The sequence below is a fragment of the Alligator sinensis genome, unplaced genomic scaffold, assembly GCF_000455745.1.
Source record: "Alligator sinensis unplaced genomic scaffold, ASM45574v1 scaffold768_5, whole genome shotgun sequence".
NCBI lineage: Eukaryota > Metazoa > Chordata > Crocodylia > Alligatoridae > Alligator > Alligator sinensis.
In genome coordinates, this window is record NW_005841991.1 from 920,586 (window position 1) to 940,746 (window position 20,161).

General features: G+C 45.9%; 1 protein-coding gene across 6 annotated transcripts in view; it reads right to left on the reverse strand.

Annotated features, from left to right (window-relative positions):
* The window catches only part of PIGH (phosphatidylinositol glycan anchor biosynthesis class H), a 174,541-nt gene extending 155,013 nt beyond the window's left edge, over positions 1 to 19,528 (reverse strand). For 2 of the 6 annotated variants that reach the window (XR_003093519.1, XM_025201347.1), the window contains exons 1-3: positions 19,315 to 19,528; positions 16,117 to 16,326; positions 9,921 to 10,004 (exon numbers count right to left, since the gene is read on the reverse strand). Coding sequence is in view for 5 of the 6 variants with exons in the window: in XM_025201347.1 (XP_025057132.1) it covers positions 9,921 to 10,004; positions 16,117 to 16,326; positions 19,315 to 19,473 (453 nt within the window). In the remaining variant the exon portion in view is untranslated. The other 4 variants (XM_006021396.2, XM_006021395.3, XM_025201348.1 and 1 more) reach the window with 4 other exon arrangements.
* Between the last annotated feature and the right edge of the window lie 633 nt (positions 19,529 to 20,161).

A 20,161-nucleotide genomic window follows, 5' to 3' on the forward strand; every position in this document is an offset into this window, starting at 1 on the left:
AAAAACGCCCGCCCCCCCCCCCCCCCCCCTCGATTCTCCTGAAGCTGACTCACTTTACAGCAGGGGTGGGCAAAATGCAGCCCGTGGGCCAGATGCGGCCCGCCAGGCCATTCTATCGGACCCGCAGGGCCCCTAAAAAATTTAGAAAATTAATATTTATCTGCCCCTGGCTGCCTGTCATGCGGCCCTTGCCAAAACTCAGTAAGTGGCCCTCCGCCCGAAATAATTGCCCGCCCCTGCTTTACAGTGACATTAGAGACCCAATTGCCAACACACAGGAAGCAAAAATGCTGAGTAAGAAGGAGCATTTCTAGAGTCATTTTTCTGACCATAACTGCACTTTAAACTCACTAGCATGACATGTTGATTCTTTTCTCATTAGATCTTATTAATATTTACCAATACTTGAGCCTTTTCAGGGAACACCTCACTTTGATAACTGCCATCATATACCTCCTCCTATTTATAGCTTGCCTGAATGCAGAAAAGGGTGTAGATACCTTATCTATTTTATATGATTTCTTAGTAGAGAATTTAATTTTTGTTTTGATCAGCTCTCTTGGTTATGGCTGGACATTTTGTTAAGTGTAGAATGATAATGAACAACAGAAGCCTCTCTTTTCTTAACTGCTGTGTGTATGTAGAAGGCTGCCTATGACATGTGAGATTTTATTGTTGTTTTTAATAAAATGCAGTTGTCAGCTAATCAAGTTGTGGTCACATTAAACTCCTTAACAGGAATGCTGATTACAATCCCATGAAACAGACTGTCACTTAACCCTTTAAGAGCTAAAGCAGCCTCCACATAAGGTGATGTGTAAAAAGATGGCCTTACCTGTGCCAACTTCCATACCTGGGCCCATGGCAGCCTGATCCACTGTGGTGGAGTACCTTCGGTGCCTGCCACTTTAAGGTTTGAGAGCAGGCAGCAGGGCAGCCTGCATGTGTGGGCCAGCCTTAATTCAGGTCACATGACCCTGGGAGGGCTCTGGGATTGGAGGAGGGGGCAGACCAGCCTCCATTTTAACCCAGGCCCTCAGAGTTGGGCAGTAGTCTGCTGCTGGCAGCTGAAAGAGCAATGCCTGGCTGAGCTGCTGCTGGGAACATTTTGGCGGTAAGGGCAGGAGCTAAGGGGATGGCAGAAGGCTCCTGGGTATGACTGAAAACTGCTGGGGAAGGGTGGTCTGGTGGGGCTGTCTGTGGTGGAACAGTCCCCCAGAAATGCCAAGTCAGTTACTTCCCTGGTAAAAGGCAGGTAGGGGTGCCTCAAATCCCCAGCCCCTACAGCCTGGTGGGTTACCCTGAGCTAGGGACAGGTATGGGGCCAGGCACAACTAGAGAGAGGCACCTGAGCCCATAAGGTGAAAGACCCTGATGGCCCTGGTGAGGGGGCAGAAGCATGTGGAGGCCCACACAGAGTAGGGTCCCTGCTGGCAGCCTGAAGTGCGGTGCGTGAGAGGGGCCAGTGGCTGAGTCCAGCCTGGAGTAAGCCATAAGGCTATGGGTCATGTAGAGTAAGGTCTGTGAGAAGACGGCCTCAAGTGCTATGTGCACCCCTGCTGGAGAGTAAGTAGGCAAGCCCAAAGTGCTGCGTAAAGTAGGGTGCAAGGGGAACCTGAAGTGGTGTTTGGGGCAAGACAGACAGAGTGGCCGGGAAGGGGGCAGGCAGCATGTGAGAGGCCCTGTGAGAGAGTGGTATGAAAGAGGCCCGGAGAAGGGCAGAGTATGTACGTTGGATGTTAAGACGCACTACAAGGGGCAGAGTTTGGCCTGGCCATGGGCTGAAGCTATCATAATCATATGTTCCCGTCTGCAAGGCACAGGACACAATAAGGGGAGGTCAGAGTAGTGTGTAACGCCCTTGTCATCACGGCAAGTAAGTGGGCAGCCTCCTGCCTGATTGACATCCTAATTACCATCAAGGCATAGCAGGAGAGGAAGGCAGGTGGTTAGCCTAGAGACAGGCAGGCGGGACGATACTGTGACCTGGCCCTGAGAGACTGTCCCCTGTCACAACCACTTTCACTTTCTGGTGATCCTCCAAGCAGGGCTGTCCAAGTGGCAGCTCACATGCAACTGGCAAGGGGTTAGCTTTATTGTACAACCCAGGGTATTATGGGATACCCTGGCCTGGAGTGCCCACGTGGCATGGTGCTGTGAAGGTAGCAGCAACACAACATGGTGCACAACACACCCATAGGTTTCACTGATGTGGACTTGCTGGCATAAAGCACCCAGCCATGTAGAAGGTGGACAACCCTACTCCACATCATAGAAGATTTGACTGAAACCTTTACCTTGGTCACAAGAAGTTCATTTCTTCCAGAGTTTAACAAAGTAAATTTAAATTAATAAAAACATAAATAATCCAGTCCTCCTCCAGTAACATTACTCTCCCTGAACCCTGCCTCTCCTTGCTGATAGAGGATCCTCAGAGTCCTATAACTATCTTCACCATTCCTCCTATGGCAGCATCCTGGTCCACCTGGCTTGCCAGCACACAGCTACAGAACAGGAAATGTCTTCTCATCTTCAGTGGCCCCAGCAGCATGCATATCCTTGAGGCACTAGGTCATGGATAGGCAAAATGGTGGATCCAGCCAGTAGCCAGCCTTCCATTTCCCAGCAGCCACCACCTGTGCCATTCCTGGCCAGCCTCCATGGAGATCTTGGAAGTGCGGGGCTGTGACAGCATGGGGCCGCATAACTGGGACTCTACCATGACCCAGTCCAGCCCTGTGCTGTCATGGCCCCACACTCCTGGAGTCTCCATTGAAACCAACTGGGAGCTGCACAGGCAAGGCACACTACTAGGTGGGGAGCTGCTCTAGGGCCAGGGCTAGGATCTTGTGGTGGTGAGAACACGAGGCCAGGGCTGGGATAGAGCCACAAGTTGCTCTCTACACACCCCTGCCCATGGAACCTTGTTGCAGGGGTGTGTGGGCAGATAGTGGCTCTGCCCTGGTCCTGCGTGGTCACCACCCCCAAGATGCCAGGGTCTCCCTGGCCCCACCTGTCTTGCTCTTGTCTGCGGCCCCATCCCAGCCACCCAGCTGCGCACCCTGCCTGTATGAGTCCTACCTTCAGCAGTGGATGCACATGAACAGGCAGCAGGGCTGGATCCAGAGGCAGCAGCTGAACAAAGCCGCTGTTCAGGGGCTGCTGAGAAACAGAGTACCATGAACCAGATCCAACCTGCAGAAAATGGAATCCGCTATGAGCCCACCCCTGCCCTAGGTGCAAGAGTGCATACTCTCCTTAACACTTCTCCACATTGTCCTGCCCAGCTTACCTCTTCTCTGGCAACTTCTGCAATCCTGGGTCTAGTCAAGTTTTTTCATAGGTCTATTCTACCAGCTCTCTCAGTTTTTCCAGGCCTGCCACCAGGGAAAGGCCAGCCCTAACTTAGTCCTCTTTTCCTAAGTCACTAGTTGCTTTTTAAAGTCCTGACAGTCACAGGACCCCAACAATCCCTGTGTAGACATTTCCCTGGGCTCCCTGCTTTTTAAAGGTTAAGCCCCCAGTTACACACAGGCTCTCAATACCTCCACTTAAAGGGTTTGTACACTTTGCAACGGATGCTACTCCCTTGACTGTAGTGGAATTCCACCAGTTTCCACCATGACAGGATTAAACCCAATGGCTGTACAATTCCATGAGTTACTTCAGTAATTAAGGTTAAGTGATTTGACAAAGTCAAATTCAGAAGTCAGTGGCAGATTTGTACCTCATACCTTATACTCTGCAAGGAACGCTGTGATCTGGGTCCAGGCAAAACCATATTTCTTAAAAGTTAGAGTAACTTTTATAACAGGGATGCCCAACTTCTATGGCACTGAGAGCCACAAACCCCATAGCCTGGACCAACAGGGGCCGTATGCCTCTGGGCTGCACCAGGTTGAGCCAGGTACACCCTAGGCTGCATGCTATATGGATGCACACTTCTGACTGTGCCAGCATGTGCTTGTGTGGAGGTCTCCCCAACAGCTGTACCACCCACTAACACCACCCCAGGATCACCCTCACCTCTCCAAGATGTGCTGCACCAAACTGCCCCAACCCCTGGGCCAGGAACAGGAAGCTGAAGCTGGTGGAAGAACGGAAGGGGCCAGAGACTCCTTATGCAGTTTCGGTCTAAGCAAGGAGAGAGTAGCAGCTTGGCAGAAGCCCAGGGGCCACAACTTAACCCTTCACAGGTAACATGGAGCTCACAGGCTGCCAGCTGGATACCCTTCTTTAGGATATCAACACACACAATTTTATATAAGAACAGGCCTCAACACAAATAAAAAACCAACTTTATTTACAGTCATTCAGCTTTGTCAGGCAGCAATATCAGCAACAGATTCTCCTGCATGTACATGGGCCCCCAGAAGTGGCCCTCACAATTAAGAGGGTGTTATTCATGAAGCAGGAACTGAATGCCACAGCAGACTTAGTTCTCCTGGGTATGCTTCCTTTCTCTTGGTTGTCTTCAAATCCGAGTTCCTGGTCTCCCCCAGCCCTGCCCCCACCCCGCTTCACATCTGTTCACTTTGGCTATTTTAGGCTAGTTTCCCCCCCCTCCCCAATCCAAGTAAATGTTAAAAGGATTTCAGGCTGAGACTTATTCCTATTTGGGATCTGGTCATTTGGACAAGGCTTTACTGTGTGTTTATCAAAAGTTATGATCCACTAAAATGTAAATCTGATACTTGATCTTCCTCATCCACTTTCATCCCTATAATTCCTCTCCAGGCAGAAGTAACCCTTTGTTGCAGTTCCATCTCTATTCACCAGGTTGAACAGAGAGAGCGCCCGGTAAAGAGCTATATTAACTTCCACATCATCATCTTGATGAGGGGGTAGGTATTGTGCCTGGCTGATCAGTTTTCCATAAAGGTTCTAAGTCTACATGGGCTTTTAGCAAGAATGCCAACACTAGTTTCACTCTGCTGCTGCTCCATCAGCTCCTCATGAGACCTGATTAAAAGTGCAGTCAGTCCTGTTTGTTTCTAGCTATACACAAATGTATCCCAGCTTGCAACATTTCAGCTTTGATTAGCTTTTTTTTTTTTTTTAAAGTGTCTGTGAAACCGTTTTCCTCTGCTCCAGGATTTCTTGACAACTTCTGTACACTTCAACCAAGCAGTCCAGACGTGGCTTGGAGCTCTAGAGATCAAGTTGAAAAACAGAGTCAGACTTTAAGCTGGCTATGGAAGAGTTAAAGAGCATTCACCTTCATATACAGTAAAATCTGTAAGTTGAAGAAAATGCCAAGAATCTATTCTTAGTGGCTTCATCATCTTGCTTTAGGATAAGAAAGAAAAAACTCCCCTCTTAAACACATAGCTAAGATGGTCCAGCAAATGCTAAGGTGGACTGAGGCAGGCTGGAGGTAATAGAAATTCATGACTATTGCCTCTGTTGTACTTGCTTTGTGGTTAATGAACTTCAATGCTCAAGGTGCTTGGTGCAGTCACTGTCATCAGTAGGACATTCACTCCGTTCTTTAAGTTACTGCGACGAGATGGTTGAGACCTTACATACTCAAAGTCTAGAATATTTAAATGGATAACTTATAGGTTCTGTGGAAATCAACTCCCTTGTACAGGTAGTATTCTGTATTGTCAGGTTCAATTTAATATCCCAGGGCATGGCTATAATAGTCATGAAAGGCACAATTTTGAACTTCGTAATCTCAGCAACAATACAGCAGTAACATTTTTCACCTTTAAATTCCTCAGCTTTTCAGCAATAAAATAGCAGAATTTGTTGGAGACTCTCAAATTGCTTTGCAGACATTAAGGCCCACAATACCCTGCAAGATGGACAAAGATCTCTTTTATTAATGAATAAACTGAAGTTATTCAGAGGACCAGCCAAGGGCTGTACACTTAGCTAAATTGAACCTTGCTAGAAGAAGGGGTAATTGTTAAGCTACAGGAGTTGTGCTTACTTACACCATGGAGTAATTTGCCGGGGTAGCTTAGTACCAGGTCAGAGAAAAGGAAGAGAGAAAAAAAGACTGAATACGCTAATACATATACTTGGTACAACCCCAAAATCAGTATTAGTCATTTTGTAATAAAACGATGGAGAGCACATGATGCAAAGTCATTGGCATTTAGAAAATTTACAGGAAATCCAGAAGGATCTGGCTGACAAGTCACAACATGGATGAGATAAAAACCGAATTTTGCATAACTTTTTTTGATCAGGACCAAAAGGACAAATGAGCTCACAAGCTGCTACTCATCTTTAATAGGAAGTTACAGCCCACAGAGACAGGTCCTGACAAGTACAGTAGTACTCTGCAGTTCAGTTCCTGCATCACATCTTTATAATGCAGAACAGGACTATTGCAACCTGCTTCATAACTCGGGTATGGACCTTGAGTTAGAATCATAGAACAATTAGAGTTGGAAGGGACCTCAGGAAGTCATCTAGTCCAACCCCCTGCTCAAAGCAGGACCATCCCCAACTAGATCATCCCAGCCAAAGCTTTGTCTAGGTGGGTCTTGAAAACCTCCAAGGATGGAGCTTCTACCACCATTCCAAGATGGCCAGTGGCTCTGCAATCACATCAGCGATCACTCCCTCAGCATCCTCGGGTGCATCCCATCCAGCCTCATGGACCTGTACATGTCCAGCTTTTCTAAATAGTCTCTAGGCTGTTCTTTCACCACTGAGGACTGCTTACCTCCTCCCCTAACTGTGCTACCGGATGCGATAGTTTGGGAGCTGACCTTATTTGTGAAGACTGAGGCAAGAAAAAGCATTGAGCATTTCAGCCTTTTCTGCATCCTCTGTCACAAGGTTGCCTCCCCCACACGTTCCCTGATCCTCCTCTTGCTACCAAAATACTTGTAGAAACCTTTCTTGTTACCCTTCACATCCCTTGCTAGCTGCAACTCCAATTGCACTTTGGCCTTCCTGACTTCATCCCTGAATGCCTGAGCAATGCTCTTGTATTCCTCCCTGGTTGTTTGTCCAAGTTTCCACTTCTTATAAGCTTCCTTTTTGTGATTTAGTTGACTGAAGAGTTCCCTGCTAAGCCACGGTGGTCTTCTGCCATACTCGCTAGTCTTCCTGCACATTGGGATGGTTTGTTCCTGCACTCTCAGTAAGCAACACCGGCCTCACCTCACACTCCCCCCCCTCCCCCCATGCCCTGCTCCCTGCAAGTGGCAATGATCGAGCAGGGGGGGGAAAAAGGACGAAGCCACCAGACCTGGCCTTGCTCTCTCCCCTCACTGCCCTTGTTCCTTGGAGGTGATGGTGGCGGTGGCATGGGTGGGGGGGAGCAGGGTAGGGATGTCGGCACTGCAGTGGGGAGGGGGGGAGAGGGCCCAGTCCCCAAGCAGCGGGAGGGAAGGGGGGAGCGGGCCCAGGGGTGGGGGCATGGGGCTCCATCCCTGCCCCCATCATTCTTGACGGGCAATTGGCTAGTAACTCTATGACTGTGCAAGGACTTCCAATTCTTCCTGCAAGTTACCAGAGCAACACTGATAGAGTCAAATTTGGGCAGTAAACACTTACTAAGATTCAGGGGTCCCTGGCTTTGCCCATGACCCAGCAAATAGATGCAGCTGGGTAAGTTCTATGCCTGGGTTTTCACTGCTAAGTGACTATTATGGAAAATAGCTGATATAGGTAAGTGTACCACCATCAAGGACTACAAAGGAAATCTGAATGATGCTTCCTTTTATTGATGTTGAATATACTATATCAAATACTGAAGTTGAGGTACATATCCTATTATGTTGAAGTGCTTTTCACCAAGAGACCACATTACCACATTATGGCTTTGTGTTAGTTTTTGCTTCTTAACCTTATCCTAAGCCAACACATACAAGAGCTGCAAAACATCTGCATGGTCCAAGTATCACTTCTGAAGAACAAATAGACTACTCTTACTTTCTGGCATTAAAACTGCACCTTTCAACTAAGGTTCTCAAAGCACTTGACAAAGAATGTTACCCATCCACATTTTGCTGATAGGCAAACTGTGGGACTGAGGTTCAGTAATCTTCCCTCCACCCCCTGCTGCCAAGGCACGCAGCAAATCAATCAGAATGTGGATTAAAATCCAGGTGTCCTGCATTTAAGTTCCATAACCTAATCATTAGCCTACTTTACCACACATGTATTTTTCCTGCTATGGTTAACTACAAAACAGCAGTTTTCATCACACTCACCCAGCAATGTGCCTGAACTCTTGCCCTGAAGCATCCACCTTTAGGAAAGGGGAGTTCAGACTCCATGGTCCTTGGCCTCTGCTAGTAATGTCAACAAGAGGATGAGAAGTGGACTGAAACCACCAATTCATTTCACACAATCATTGAATAGAGGTCAAAGTATAATGACTTTCTGTTACTACTGACCCAAGGCCAGATTAAAACCAACCAAGAGGTGAAAGGTTCTGTATCCCATTCCTAAACTCCTGAGTTACTCAGTCTCAATGATTTTATGACTTTTGAGCTCCCAAAACAGCACCACAGTATAAAGTCCACCTAAAAACTATTTATGTAAATAGGTAAATGTTGCCAACGGCATCTTAAAAGAACAATAGGTCAATTCAGTGCAGAAGTGTTAACTAGCTTAGTGACATGGTAAATTATAGTCTCTAAAGATGGCAAAATTTAGAGAAAAAGTAGTGAAACACTGGTTAGCACTTACTGTTCCTCTAAAAGTGCAAATTAAAGTGTCAACTTGTATAAAGTGGCAAATTCTTTAGGAGCTGGATTTCAAATCAGAGTAGCTCTTTTTTCAACTTCCTTTGAAATACCATGACTGTAGTGTAGCCCAGAGCTAGGTTAGGTGAAAAAGAAGTCCCCAAAATATGTGAGTAACCCTTTAGCACTGGCCAGGCCTTGTTGCAGCTCTGACCATATTCAGATGCCAGGATCCTCCATGGAGCTGCGTGGAATTCACTGGTTGCAGACAGTTCAGCAAATTCTTTTCCCTGCCTTGGTTCCATGAGGCATAATTCATTTATACTCATTAATATCTTTGAAATCAGGGCAGAATCAGGAACTGGTATTGCTGAATATGTACTAAACACAATTTACCTGTAAGCACATAGCCATGGATTAATGATGTTCAGTGGTGTATCAGAAATGACGACTAAAACTTAATCTCAGTAACAGGTGATTTTTGCTGAGTACAGAGAACTTTACAGTCGATATTCTAAGATGTGAGGTATTATTGCTAAGATATTTATGTTGCTGTAGGGCTCTAGCAGCATCAAACAAGGAATAGGATCCATTGTGTTAGGTGCTGTATCGACACCAGGTGAATGTCCTGCTCACAATCCAAGTTATATAGAGCCACAACAGAGAGATCAAACTACATAACTGAAGAGGAAAAGAAAGGCAAAATTAACGGCAAAAGAAAGAAGTTGTCATCTGGAACAAATTGCCAGAGGTTTCAGCTCACAGCTTCTAATTCTGATGCCTTTAAATATCAACAGACAAGAAATAATAATATAACTTAGTTATACCACACTGCCCCTTTAATATAATCTTTGGTACAGGCAGCTGAAAGAGACTCTACTCAGATGCTACAGAGCCCCTTGGGTGGTAGCACTGTGTGAAGTTTCGGCCTTAACTACTCCAAAATCAAAGTCTTCAGCACAGCTGTATGAGGCTCATCACTTTTGGTTCACAGACGACCAGTGAGTTTTTTCTTGGTTCAGCTTTGCACGTGTCCCTAATGTCCACGACAGACAAAAAGGTTTTTTCCCAACACTAAATTCTGTGAGTCCTCACACTTCCTGTGAAGTGCTGCAGAAATAAGGTGAAGGCCTCTGAGGCACGTCCAAGAAAAGGCAGCAGTAATTCACTGTGTGAAAGATTATGGAATGAAAAAAGCTGAGAACTGTGTACGTACATGCGCTAAAAATTACCTGAAACTTTCCACAATCCAACCGGACTCACCTGAAAGAGTGGCACCACTTCAGACACACTTTGTGGATCCAGAGGGTCTCGGAGAAGTATGCACAGGTAATAGATAACTTTTTGCTATAAAAAAAAAAATAAAGTCAACAAATGTTATCAGTGTCCCTTACATTGTCACTAGAAGAGGATCTGGTTCAATTAAACTGAGGTAGGACATCTTCTTGCAATGACTCAGTATCTACAATTAAGATTTACAAGAACAATGCATTTTGCTGACAAGGATGCACAAAGTGTGTCCAAGAGGTGTTTATTTCTTGCTTGCTATTTGTGTTTTACCTTAGAAATATCAGAAATGTTTTAACCCTATTCACTTTAATTGAAAGGGTGATGGTGATGTTTTTTTTTGACAGACACTTCTTTCTCCAAAGTGTTCATCAAATACTGGGGTTCAATAGATACAACCCTCCCCCCTCCAGTGTTTAACAGTGTGGCTAAAAAATCCCTTACTCTTACTATTACTATTATTTCACTAGTTCTCCTGTCATTATGGGGTTTGTTTTTCTTCTAAAAATCACATCATGTTAGAACACAGCTACAAAGATTTGAGCAAAGATTTGTTCCATCATACAATGACTACGAAAATGTTGTCAGTGACATCACATGAGTGAACTCAGTTCTTCATGGTAGTGTTCAAATGCAGCAAGATGCAAAATACTGTGATGCAAACAAGATCATAGACATCAATTATCCTTTTTAAGGCAAATACGACCAATTTCAAAGATGTGCCAGGCTTCTTTCTCCACCAAAAGAAAACAACAAACCAAATAGAGTCCATGCTCAATGGTTTCTCCCTTTGTAGGACACCTTTAAGATCTGTAAGGTAGTGCTAAGTACTCCAGGGGGTTTCCCCTTCACTTTCCAGCTGACTTCTTGGATATCTTCCTATAATACAACAGCATTCTTCGCAGAAAGTGAGGGGGGAGAGGAAGGGGAAGTATAGTTAAAATACTTTTCAGAAGAAAATGGAAATTCTCAGGTATTTTACCTCAGCCTGAGATCTCTTAGCTACTCACAAGCCAGGCACAACTAGATATAGTCTGGATTTGAAGGGAAGATCTTCAAGGAAATCCAGGGCAGTTGCTGTGCAGTATTGTCTATTATATCTAATATATTTTATCTCAAAACACCACAAGAGCCACTAAATGCAGCACGTAGCAATGCTACACAAAAGCTTAAAAGCAAAATGGTTGGTATTTGAAGGAGAAATCACATACATCTTAGGAAATTATTAGTTGTAGCAAAAACATTATAATATGTATGTGCATGTTAGAGGAGCTAAACACATCTGAAAATGAGCCATTACATTTTTGTGGGCTTGCTAGCATTGTGGTGATGAACTTCTGTTACAGGGAAGATAATCTGACAGTTCTGAGACATTCCCAAAAGGAAACTTTAAATTCTGTATTAAAGGTCTGTCAAAAATTACATGGATAAGAGAGTTATAAGAAACTCTCTGTGCTAAAGGGGGCAGGGAGGGGGGAGTATCTGGGTGGAATAGCTACAGCTACAAGGAGAAACAAAGGCTATGAAATCTGCTTCCTGTGTGGAGAGGAGCCTCAGCTCAGGTCCCTGGCTAGTAAAAATGTGCACTGCTTGCCTGGCTTTGGTCTGTGATTCTATTCCCTAGGAAAAAAAAAAAAACACGTAAGGCTGGGCCCTTATGTTAGAGACCCCCTTTGAAAACTGAGTTCCAGGTAAAGCTGTCTGCTGGACAAAATGAGGGCCAAATAGATGTGGTATCCACACAGTATTAATTACCTCCTACATTTTAAAATACATACTTGCAACACAGCCTTGGCCTCTCCTACAATGATGAGTCAATTCATATCTGAAACAGAGTGTTGGCAGTCTCTTAACTTAGTAAAAAAAATACCTTGTGGACAAAGCCAAGAGAAGGTGACTCACGGTGGAAACAGACGTTGCCCGACATTTCATCTGTATCGGGATAAAAATGTATATGGAGGCACAAATTGTGAGCAAATACACACTGAAGGAAAATTAGTGGCATGACAAAAGGTAGTAATTGGCTCTGCCACTTTATTTCAGCAGACATCTATTAGCTCTGTGGCAAGGGAGTACAGACAGTCTGATCTGCTCACACTCTCCAGCTACCCTAGGCAGGTGCTCTGGAGGGCTGAGTGCCCCTCAAGCCCTTGAAGCACCTGTCTGACTTGCCTGGTTACAGGGAGGCATTAGGGCACCTCTCCATAACCAGGGGTGTAGGTTGTAGCCATGTTGGTCTAAGGACATAGGCAGACAAGGTTCTTTGGGTGAATCTGATATCTTTTATTAGACCAACTTAAATAGATGGGAAAAAATGTTTAGCAAGCTTAAGTTGGTCTAATAAAAGATATCAGATTCACCCAAAGAACCTTGTATCCATAAGCAGGGAACTTGGGTGGCTTCCCACTCAGCCACAGCTGTTTCCTGTGAATACAGGAGCAAGTCTGGCTGAATGGGGAAAGACCTGCTTTTCCCATTCAGCCAGATTCATTCCTGCTGTCAGAGGGGATGCTCCTGGCTGAGTAGAGAAAACAGTGCTTTCCTCACTCACCCCAAACCACCTCAAATCATCCCTTCTCCTGCACAGTCAAGGGTGGGACACGGGGTGACGTGGGTTTCACCCAATGAAGCAGATTGGTTGTGTTGTGACAACAATGTGGCAGAGCTGATATGCTTCATTTGACGATGTCTTTTCCTTAAGTCTCCAGCCCCGCTTTTACATTGTAGAGCACTGGTGTTGCAACCTTCTAGAATACCTGCCCCTCCCTTCCCTTCACCCACACCTGATACAAGAACAATTTTGTCTGTTTGCATATGAGATTTTAAACCTGAACGAAACACTAATAAATTGGAAAAAGGCTGATTTTTCAGAAGAGTTAAAAAAAATCAGAAGAACAGAAAAACAACATGAAATACACTGTGCTCTGACTTTTAATATATAATATATAAAATATTTCGGGTGTGTCTCAGCACTATGGAGCAGCACTAAGGACTAAAGCCTGTCAACGGCTTTACATCAAGACTGAATCTGGTCTTTGCTCATTTAAAATCTCTCCAGCAGATTTCACAAAGGAATTGATGGCAGAATAAGAAAGAGAAAAAGTATAACACCCCCACCCCCCATGTGTTGATCAAATAATCAGAGAGAAACGGGGCTAGAAGAGACCAAAGGAGGTCTGTTAGTCCACTCCATTGCTCAAGACAGAAGCATCGCTATTTAAACCATCTCAGCCAAATGTTTGTCTAACCTGCCCTTAAAACCTTCTACTGACATTTTCTTCGGTCTCTCTAGGCAATTTGTTCCAGTGCTTAGCCACCCGCAGAAGTGGAAAGTTCTTCCTAATATCTAACTTAAATCTGCCTTGTTGCAATTTAAACCCATTAATTCTTGTCCTGTTTCTTACGGTCATAGCAAACAATTATTGCCACCTCCTTTTTTGTACTTGAACAATCCTGTTCATATCAAATCCCTCCTCAATCTCTGCTTCTCTGGACTTATCTCAGTTCTTCCAACCCTTCCTCAGATGTCATGTTTTCCAGACCTCAACCATGTTTGTTGCTCTTCGCTAGGTTCCTTCCAATTTGTCTATGTCTTTCTTGAAGTGCAGTACCCAAACGGGACAAAGTACTCCAGGCAAGCCCTCATCAGTACTGCAGAGTGGAAGAATCCCTTCCTAACTTACATGCCATATTCCTATAAATGTGTCTTAGTATGCTATCAGTTTTTTGCAACAACACACATCTCTGACTCAATTTGCAATCCACTAAAACCCCCATGTCCTTTTCTGTACTGCTGCAGCTTAACCAGTCATTCCAGAGTTTGTATTTGTGCACTTGACTGTTCCACTCTAAGTGCGGTACTCGGCACTTGTCCATTCTGAACTGCATCTTATTATTTCGAACCCTTTTTCCCAGTACATCAAGGTAATTTTGTATCAGCCCTGTTTTCCTAAGAGCCTACTTCCCCACCCAGTTTTATGTCATCTCCAAGTATACCTCATTTACACTCAATTTCATCCTCCAAGTTATTAATGAAGATATTGAACAGGACCAAACCCAAAACAAATCTCTCCTCACAGTCTAACATTGAGACATGGATGACTATTCTTTAAACACAATGAACCAACCTCTAATGCACTCATCCTATAACAGTTTCATATAAGCAATTCTTATAAGCAAGCTAAATAAGTATGTCATGGGAGACAATGTTAAAGACCTCACTAAAGTCACTCCATTGCTCCTCTCACCCACATCCTGTCAACTTGTCATCATTGGTTTCACTACAAAAAATTGTTTCCAACACTATCCAAGGACTTGCTGGACTGTTTAGACCAGTGATTCTCAACCAAGGAGCTGCATCACCCCCTGGGGTGCCTTGAGGAATCCAGTGTTAAAAACACTGTCCTGCTGTGGTCTGTTCAAGTTCTCTACGACAGAAAAACTGCTCTATTATTTTTTCCATAGGCAAGAAACAAGTGAAAACAAAAAGCTGGCATTTGCCTAGGGGTGCTGTTAGTTTAATGAGGGAAGGGTGCCTTGAACCAAAAAGGTTGAGAACCACTGGTCTATGCACTGATCTGTTATTACCTTCCCAGTAGATGTCACAGTAACTGAAGACCCCTGCAAGCACCAGGTTGAAGAATTTAGGTACTTCATTTAGCTGTTTAAGGAGTCTTGACTACTTCCTCCTACCAATGGAAGCTAAGCCAGCAGGTGGCCAGAGCCTTTACCTCCTAGTCTGGCAGCTCATCTATTTCCCGCCCCCCCAATGACACATTACCTCTCCTATTTTTTTCCTTTCAACTTAACCCACAGACTTTCTCACTTTATTCTGGACTATTGATCAGGAATACATATCTTTAATATACATAAGCAATGCTTCCCCCTTTTTTCCCCTGCCTGTGTTTCCTGAACCAGTTATACATATCCATACCTAGATTTCAGTCATGTGGACTAGCCCATCAACTCTCAATTATCCAAATTAGATCATAATTTTGTGTGCGTATGAAGACTTCTAGTTCTTCAACACTAGGCTCTGTGTAGATGGTGACCAAAACCAGACAGGGCTGGTTATGGAACTTGTCACTAGGAGAGGTGGGGAGGAAAAGAGAATTAAGAGAGCAGATGAATGCTCAGGATTCTTCTTTGCAAATGACTCCAAGCTGCGGGGAGTAATAGATACACTGGAGGATAGGACTAGGATTCAGAGAGACCTCAGTAAATTGGAGAACTGGACCAAAAGAAGCCTCATGATGTTCAGTAAGGACAAGTGCAAAGTCCTGCACTTAGGACAAAACAATCCCATGCACCAGTACAGACTGGGGACCAACTGGCTAAGCAGCAGCTCTGGAGAAAAGGACCTGGGTGTTACAGTGGACAATAAGATGAATATGAGCCAACAGCGTGTCCTTGTTGCGAAAAAGGTTAACCGCAAACTGGGCTGCATTAGTAGGAGCATTGCCAGCAGATAGAAGGAAGTGATTATTCCCTTCTGTTCAACACTGGTGAGACCACATCTGGAGTACTGTGTCCAGTTTTGGGCCCCCCATTACAGAAAGGCTGTGGACAAATTGCAGAGTCCAGCAAAGGACAATGAAAATGGTGAGGGGGCACATGGCTTCTAAAGAGAGGCTGAGGGAACTGGGCTTATTTAGTCTGAAGAAGAGAAGACTGAGGGGGAATTTAATAGCAGCCTTCAACTACCTGAAGGGGGGCTCCAAAGAGGATGGAAGTAAACTGTTCTCAGTGGTGGCAGATGACAGAACAAGGAGCAGTGGTCTCAAGTTTCAGCAAGGTAAGTTTAGATTAGATATTAGGAAAAGCTCTCTCACTGGGAAGGTAGTAAAGGACTGAAACAGGCTACCCAGAGAGGTGGTGGAATCTCCATCCTTGGAGGTTTTTAAGACCTGGATGGACAAAGCCTTGGCTGGGATGATACAGCTGGGGATGGTCCTGCTTTGACCAGGGGGCTGGACAAGATGACCTCCTGAGATCCCTTCCAACCCTAATTTTCTATGATTTCATACATGCAAGAATTTCAAGCACTGACAACAAAAATTGACTATTTCAATGTTAAAACATTTCCCATGTCTCTAAACATAAGGACATGAAAAAACATATTGGACATTACACAAAAGAAACACTACACAAAAGAAAGGCTGTAAGTGTTTACCATGTAAATAGCCTCGTTGATGACCACATCCTTCACTCGGCTCATTTCAATGAAAGTTGTATTCTCCTTGCCTGAGGCATAAGATGAGGTCATCTGGATGCCAAGTGATGCAATGACTAACAGGGACTCTTGGTCAATTTTCACAAAGTGCAGGTATACAATCAGGCCGATCAGTGTGATAAATATAGCTGCGGAAAGCACCATGCTGTTCTGTAATGAAAACCAAGCAGAGACATCTGTTCTAACCCTGCAGTTAACTGCAGGTAAGCAAAAGGCACAGGTCTACACAAAGCATATTGCAGTATTGGGGCCAGTTTTCCTTTAGATATGGTCCTCTCACACAAATACAATAGCTGCATCTTGGTTGACTTATTGGACTGATGAGGGCCAGAGGGGGACATAACTGACCAGAGAGCTACATAAACTCTTCCTAAAACATTGGGTTATAACATCCAAGACAGCACATCATATAAATAGATTTTGATGAAGCTTTCCTATCAGTATGCAATGAGACAGTAATGTGATGCAAGTATCATTAACCCTCTGTTACAGATGGGGAAAACAGAGGCACAGAGCAGAGTTTTGTATGGGTTTTGGCTAAAGCACAGGATTGGTAACCCAGAGCTCAACTGGATTATAACTCTGCTAAAACCAGTATGGGTGACGTTGCTCAACCTTAATCTCTTTCTGCCTCAAATGCCACTGCACTATTTGGGTTATGATGCTTCCTTTCTCCCATGGTTTATCTGCAGACCATCACCCTATCTCCTGGAACCAGTTTTTTCTTTTTTATAGAGAACACTGCTAGGCTTGAGTTAAGAAATGTTGATTATTTCACTAAGAAGTGAAAACCATGTTGGTCCTGCCTCACTTTATGACACTGCCCAAGATGAATGAGCCCTGGTGGCAGTCTTCAAGAAGAGCAGCCGAACATTATTCCTCAAGCTGCTCTGTTGGGAAAAGGCTTGTGGGCAGATACAGATCATGCATTGCACTAGGAGAAAGGTGGAAGAACAAAATTATTGAGGCTTGTAAAAAAAAAAAAAAAAAATCAAGCTGAAACATGCTGGGGGTGACCGCTGGCTGAGACTGGATTCTTTTTCAAAACAAGTTCCCATTTTTTCTCCAACAAGCAGTTGTTAGTCCTTCTTCAGTAAACCATTTTTGACAAGAGCAATCTTGCTAATTTTCACTCTTATCTTTCCCTTTCTCAGAAAGATTGTAGAGAAAGTTGTTTTGAGGCACATCTAGCATCAGATATAGTCCCTAGGCTGCCTCAATCAGGTTTTGGCTTGGCTATACGGTACAGAGATTACATTTATCTCACTGGTTGTTCATCACCTCCTAGCAATGGGCAAAGACCAGACAGTTATGCTAGTTCCTTTAGATCTGTTAACAAGCCTTTGAAATCTTTGACTACCAGGTGCTGTTGACTCACCTGTGCACACTAATTAGGTAAAAGATGCTGCTAGTGCAATGCCATTCTTTCTTATAAATATCTAAGGATGAATCTTAGCCATTACTCATCTGCCCCAAGAAATTGTTCCTGTAGGACTTCAAACATACCCTGTTCTCCTCCACTGTGTGTTTTCTGGACTCACAAGAATGTCTAAACACCTCTCAGTGAAGATACATGTTCTCTGCCCTGAAGGAGCTTATAAACTACAAAAGAAAATCTCAAGGCAGCTTGGGCTGTTGCACGTGCCATCCAGAACATGGCTGGTACCTGGTGCAGTCTCACGGTCAGCAGAGAGCTGTGCATCTTGTTTTCATGGGCCTGACCAGGCTCACGGTAACAGCCCATCTTGCCCAAAGGGTGACAGTCTCTCAGCTCTCCAGTAAGGCCAGTGACTCCTTATTCACTTTGCATGGCCATCTCCCAGACCAGGAAAGACCCTCTGGCTAGTGGGGAGGAACCTGGGCAAGTGTGGCACTGTTTCCCTCTCTCTCCACTCACATTTGCAGGCAGAATTTCACTGGTCAATGTCTACAGGCTTCCTTGACTCATTCAGGGGGCAGCAGATACTGGCCAGTGTGCTCTACTTTGTGTCCCCTTGTTACTAACCTATGACCTCACTTCCTTTCCTGTTTTCTCTTAATTTGTCCCCCTGTATTTAGCTGATGTATCCCCAGTGGCCTCCCTTATTAAGGCAGGCGTACAGTATTCGTGGTGGGCTTATGTCAATGATCTTTCGGCACATCAAACAGGCCCACCTCTGACAGCCTCAGTTAGCGGCTCTTCCACAGAGCTGTTGCCAAGGGTGTACCTGGCACGTTTCAAGGACACCCACGACACCTGCCCCTTCTCTCAGCAGAGGGGGACCCTGGCATATACCTACCTTGAGTGCACCAGGCCCTATTCTGCCTCCTCCAGAACCTCCTGCTGAGGTTCTGGCTGCATTTCTCCCCTCACCTTTTCTGTTACGCACTGCTCAGCCGTGGCACCACCAAGCCCTGGGACCTCTCAATCAACCTCCTCCAGTTCTGGCCAATCTGACCAGCTACCAGACCAGGCCGGGGTGGAGGAACCCAGAAAGGCATGGGGCTGTCTTCTTATCACCCCTCCGCTCCCATCTCTGGGCAGGGTTTCACCAGTCTGCATCCACACGCTCCCTCGACTCATTCAGGGGGCAGCAGGCACTAGCCATCATGCTGTGCTCCGCGTCCCCTTCTAGATCCCTTGTTATTAACCCGTGACCTCCCTCCCTTCCCCATTTTCTTTCTATTTGCCCCCCGCATTCAGTTGTTAGGGTCACGAGCAGCCTCCCGGATTGAAGGGGCCTGCAGCAGCGGGTCCCAAACGCTGACAAATTGCACGCTGCCAATTTAAAACAATACAACTTTAAGTACCACCAGCACATTTTTGTCATATAAAGTAATGATAATAAATCTGTTAACGCGTACCACCAACAGGTTGCCCGTGTACCACTGGTGGTATCCATACCACAGATTGGAAGCCAGTGGCCTAGTTTTCTTAGGGACTCACGATTTTCTCAGCACAAGAAGAAAGCCACGTTCACTTTGAAGGAGCTTCTTGCATCAGAGCCTTGCTCAGGTCCTGGTTACCTGTCCCCTCCCCTCCCCCACAACACACCTGAGGTCTGACCTGCGAGGTGCTCAGGCCCCCGTAGCATGCCGCCCTGTTGGCCTGACGTGCTTGGGAAGCTGGGATACTGCCACGCTCAAGGGTCGCCGTACCTGGGTGAGCACGAAGAGCCAGTACGCCGCCAGCCACACAGAGCAGGTGGCGGCGCTGAGCGAGCGGAGCTGCACGGGCTGGCACCGCACCGAGAACTCGCGGCAGGAGGCGCTGTACTGGCGGCACTGCAGCGCGATGCAGTCCTCCCGCTCCTCCATGCCGAGGCCTCCCGCCACCCAGAACGGCCCGCCCCTCTAGCTGCGCCCGCCCCGCAGCTCTATGGTAAGGCACTTCCGGGATCCTGCGGAATTCCGAGCGGCCTTGACTCCGCCCCCGCCTCGGGACGTTGTGGCGGCGGAGCCCCGCCCCCAGAGAGTGACGCACGTGGGTTCGGAGGACAGAGGCACCACGTGGAGCTCGCGTGGCAGGGCAGCTGCAGCCTCCGGGTGCGGGATCCATTCGTACCGCGGGAGTGCATTGACCCCAATTGAAAATACTTAGTGCTGGGGGCGGGGGGGCTCTACACGTGGTCGGGGCAGCAGAGCTCTTAGGGTTCCGTGCAAGGCTCACGTGAGTCTCTGGAACCTAGGCAGACAAGGTTCCTTGGGTGAATTTTATATCTTTTATTAGACCAACCCAAATGGTACCTCTGGAACCTTGCACTTGATTTTGCCAAGCGCACGCTAGGAAAGAAGGGGTAAATACCCTCTCCTGAGGGCTGCAGGACAGCTGTGCCAGTGGTCCTCCTGGGACCAAAGCTGGAGGTCCCCTGCCTGGAGGGTCTTGCCTCCTTGCTCAGGGTCAGACCTGTTACTATATTTGGGGTTAGGAAGGAATTTTAGCCTGGGATCAGATTAGTAGGATTGGGAGGCGGAGTCGGGATTTGCCTGTCCTCTGTGGGTGGGG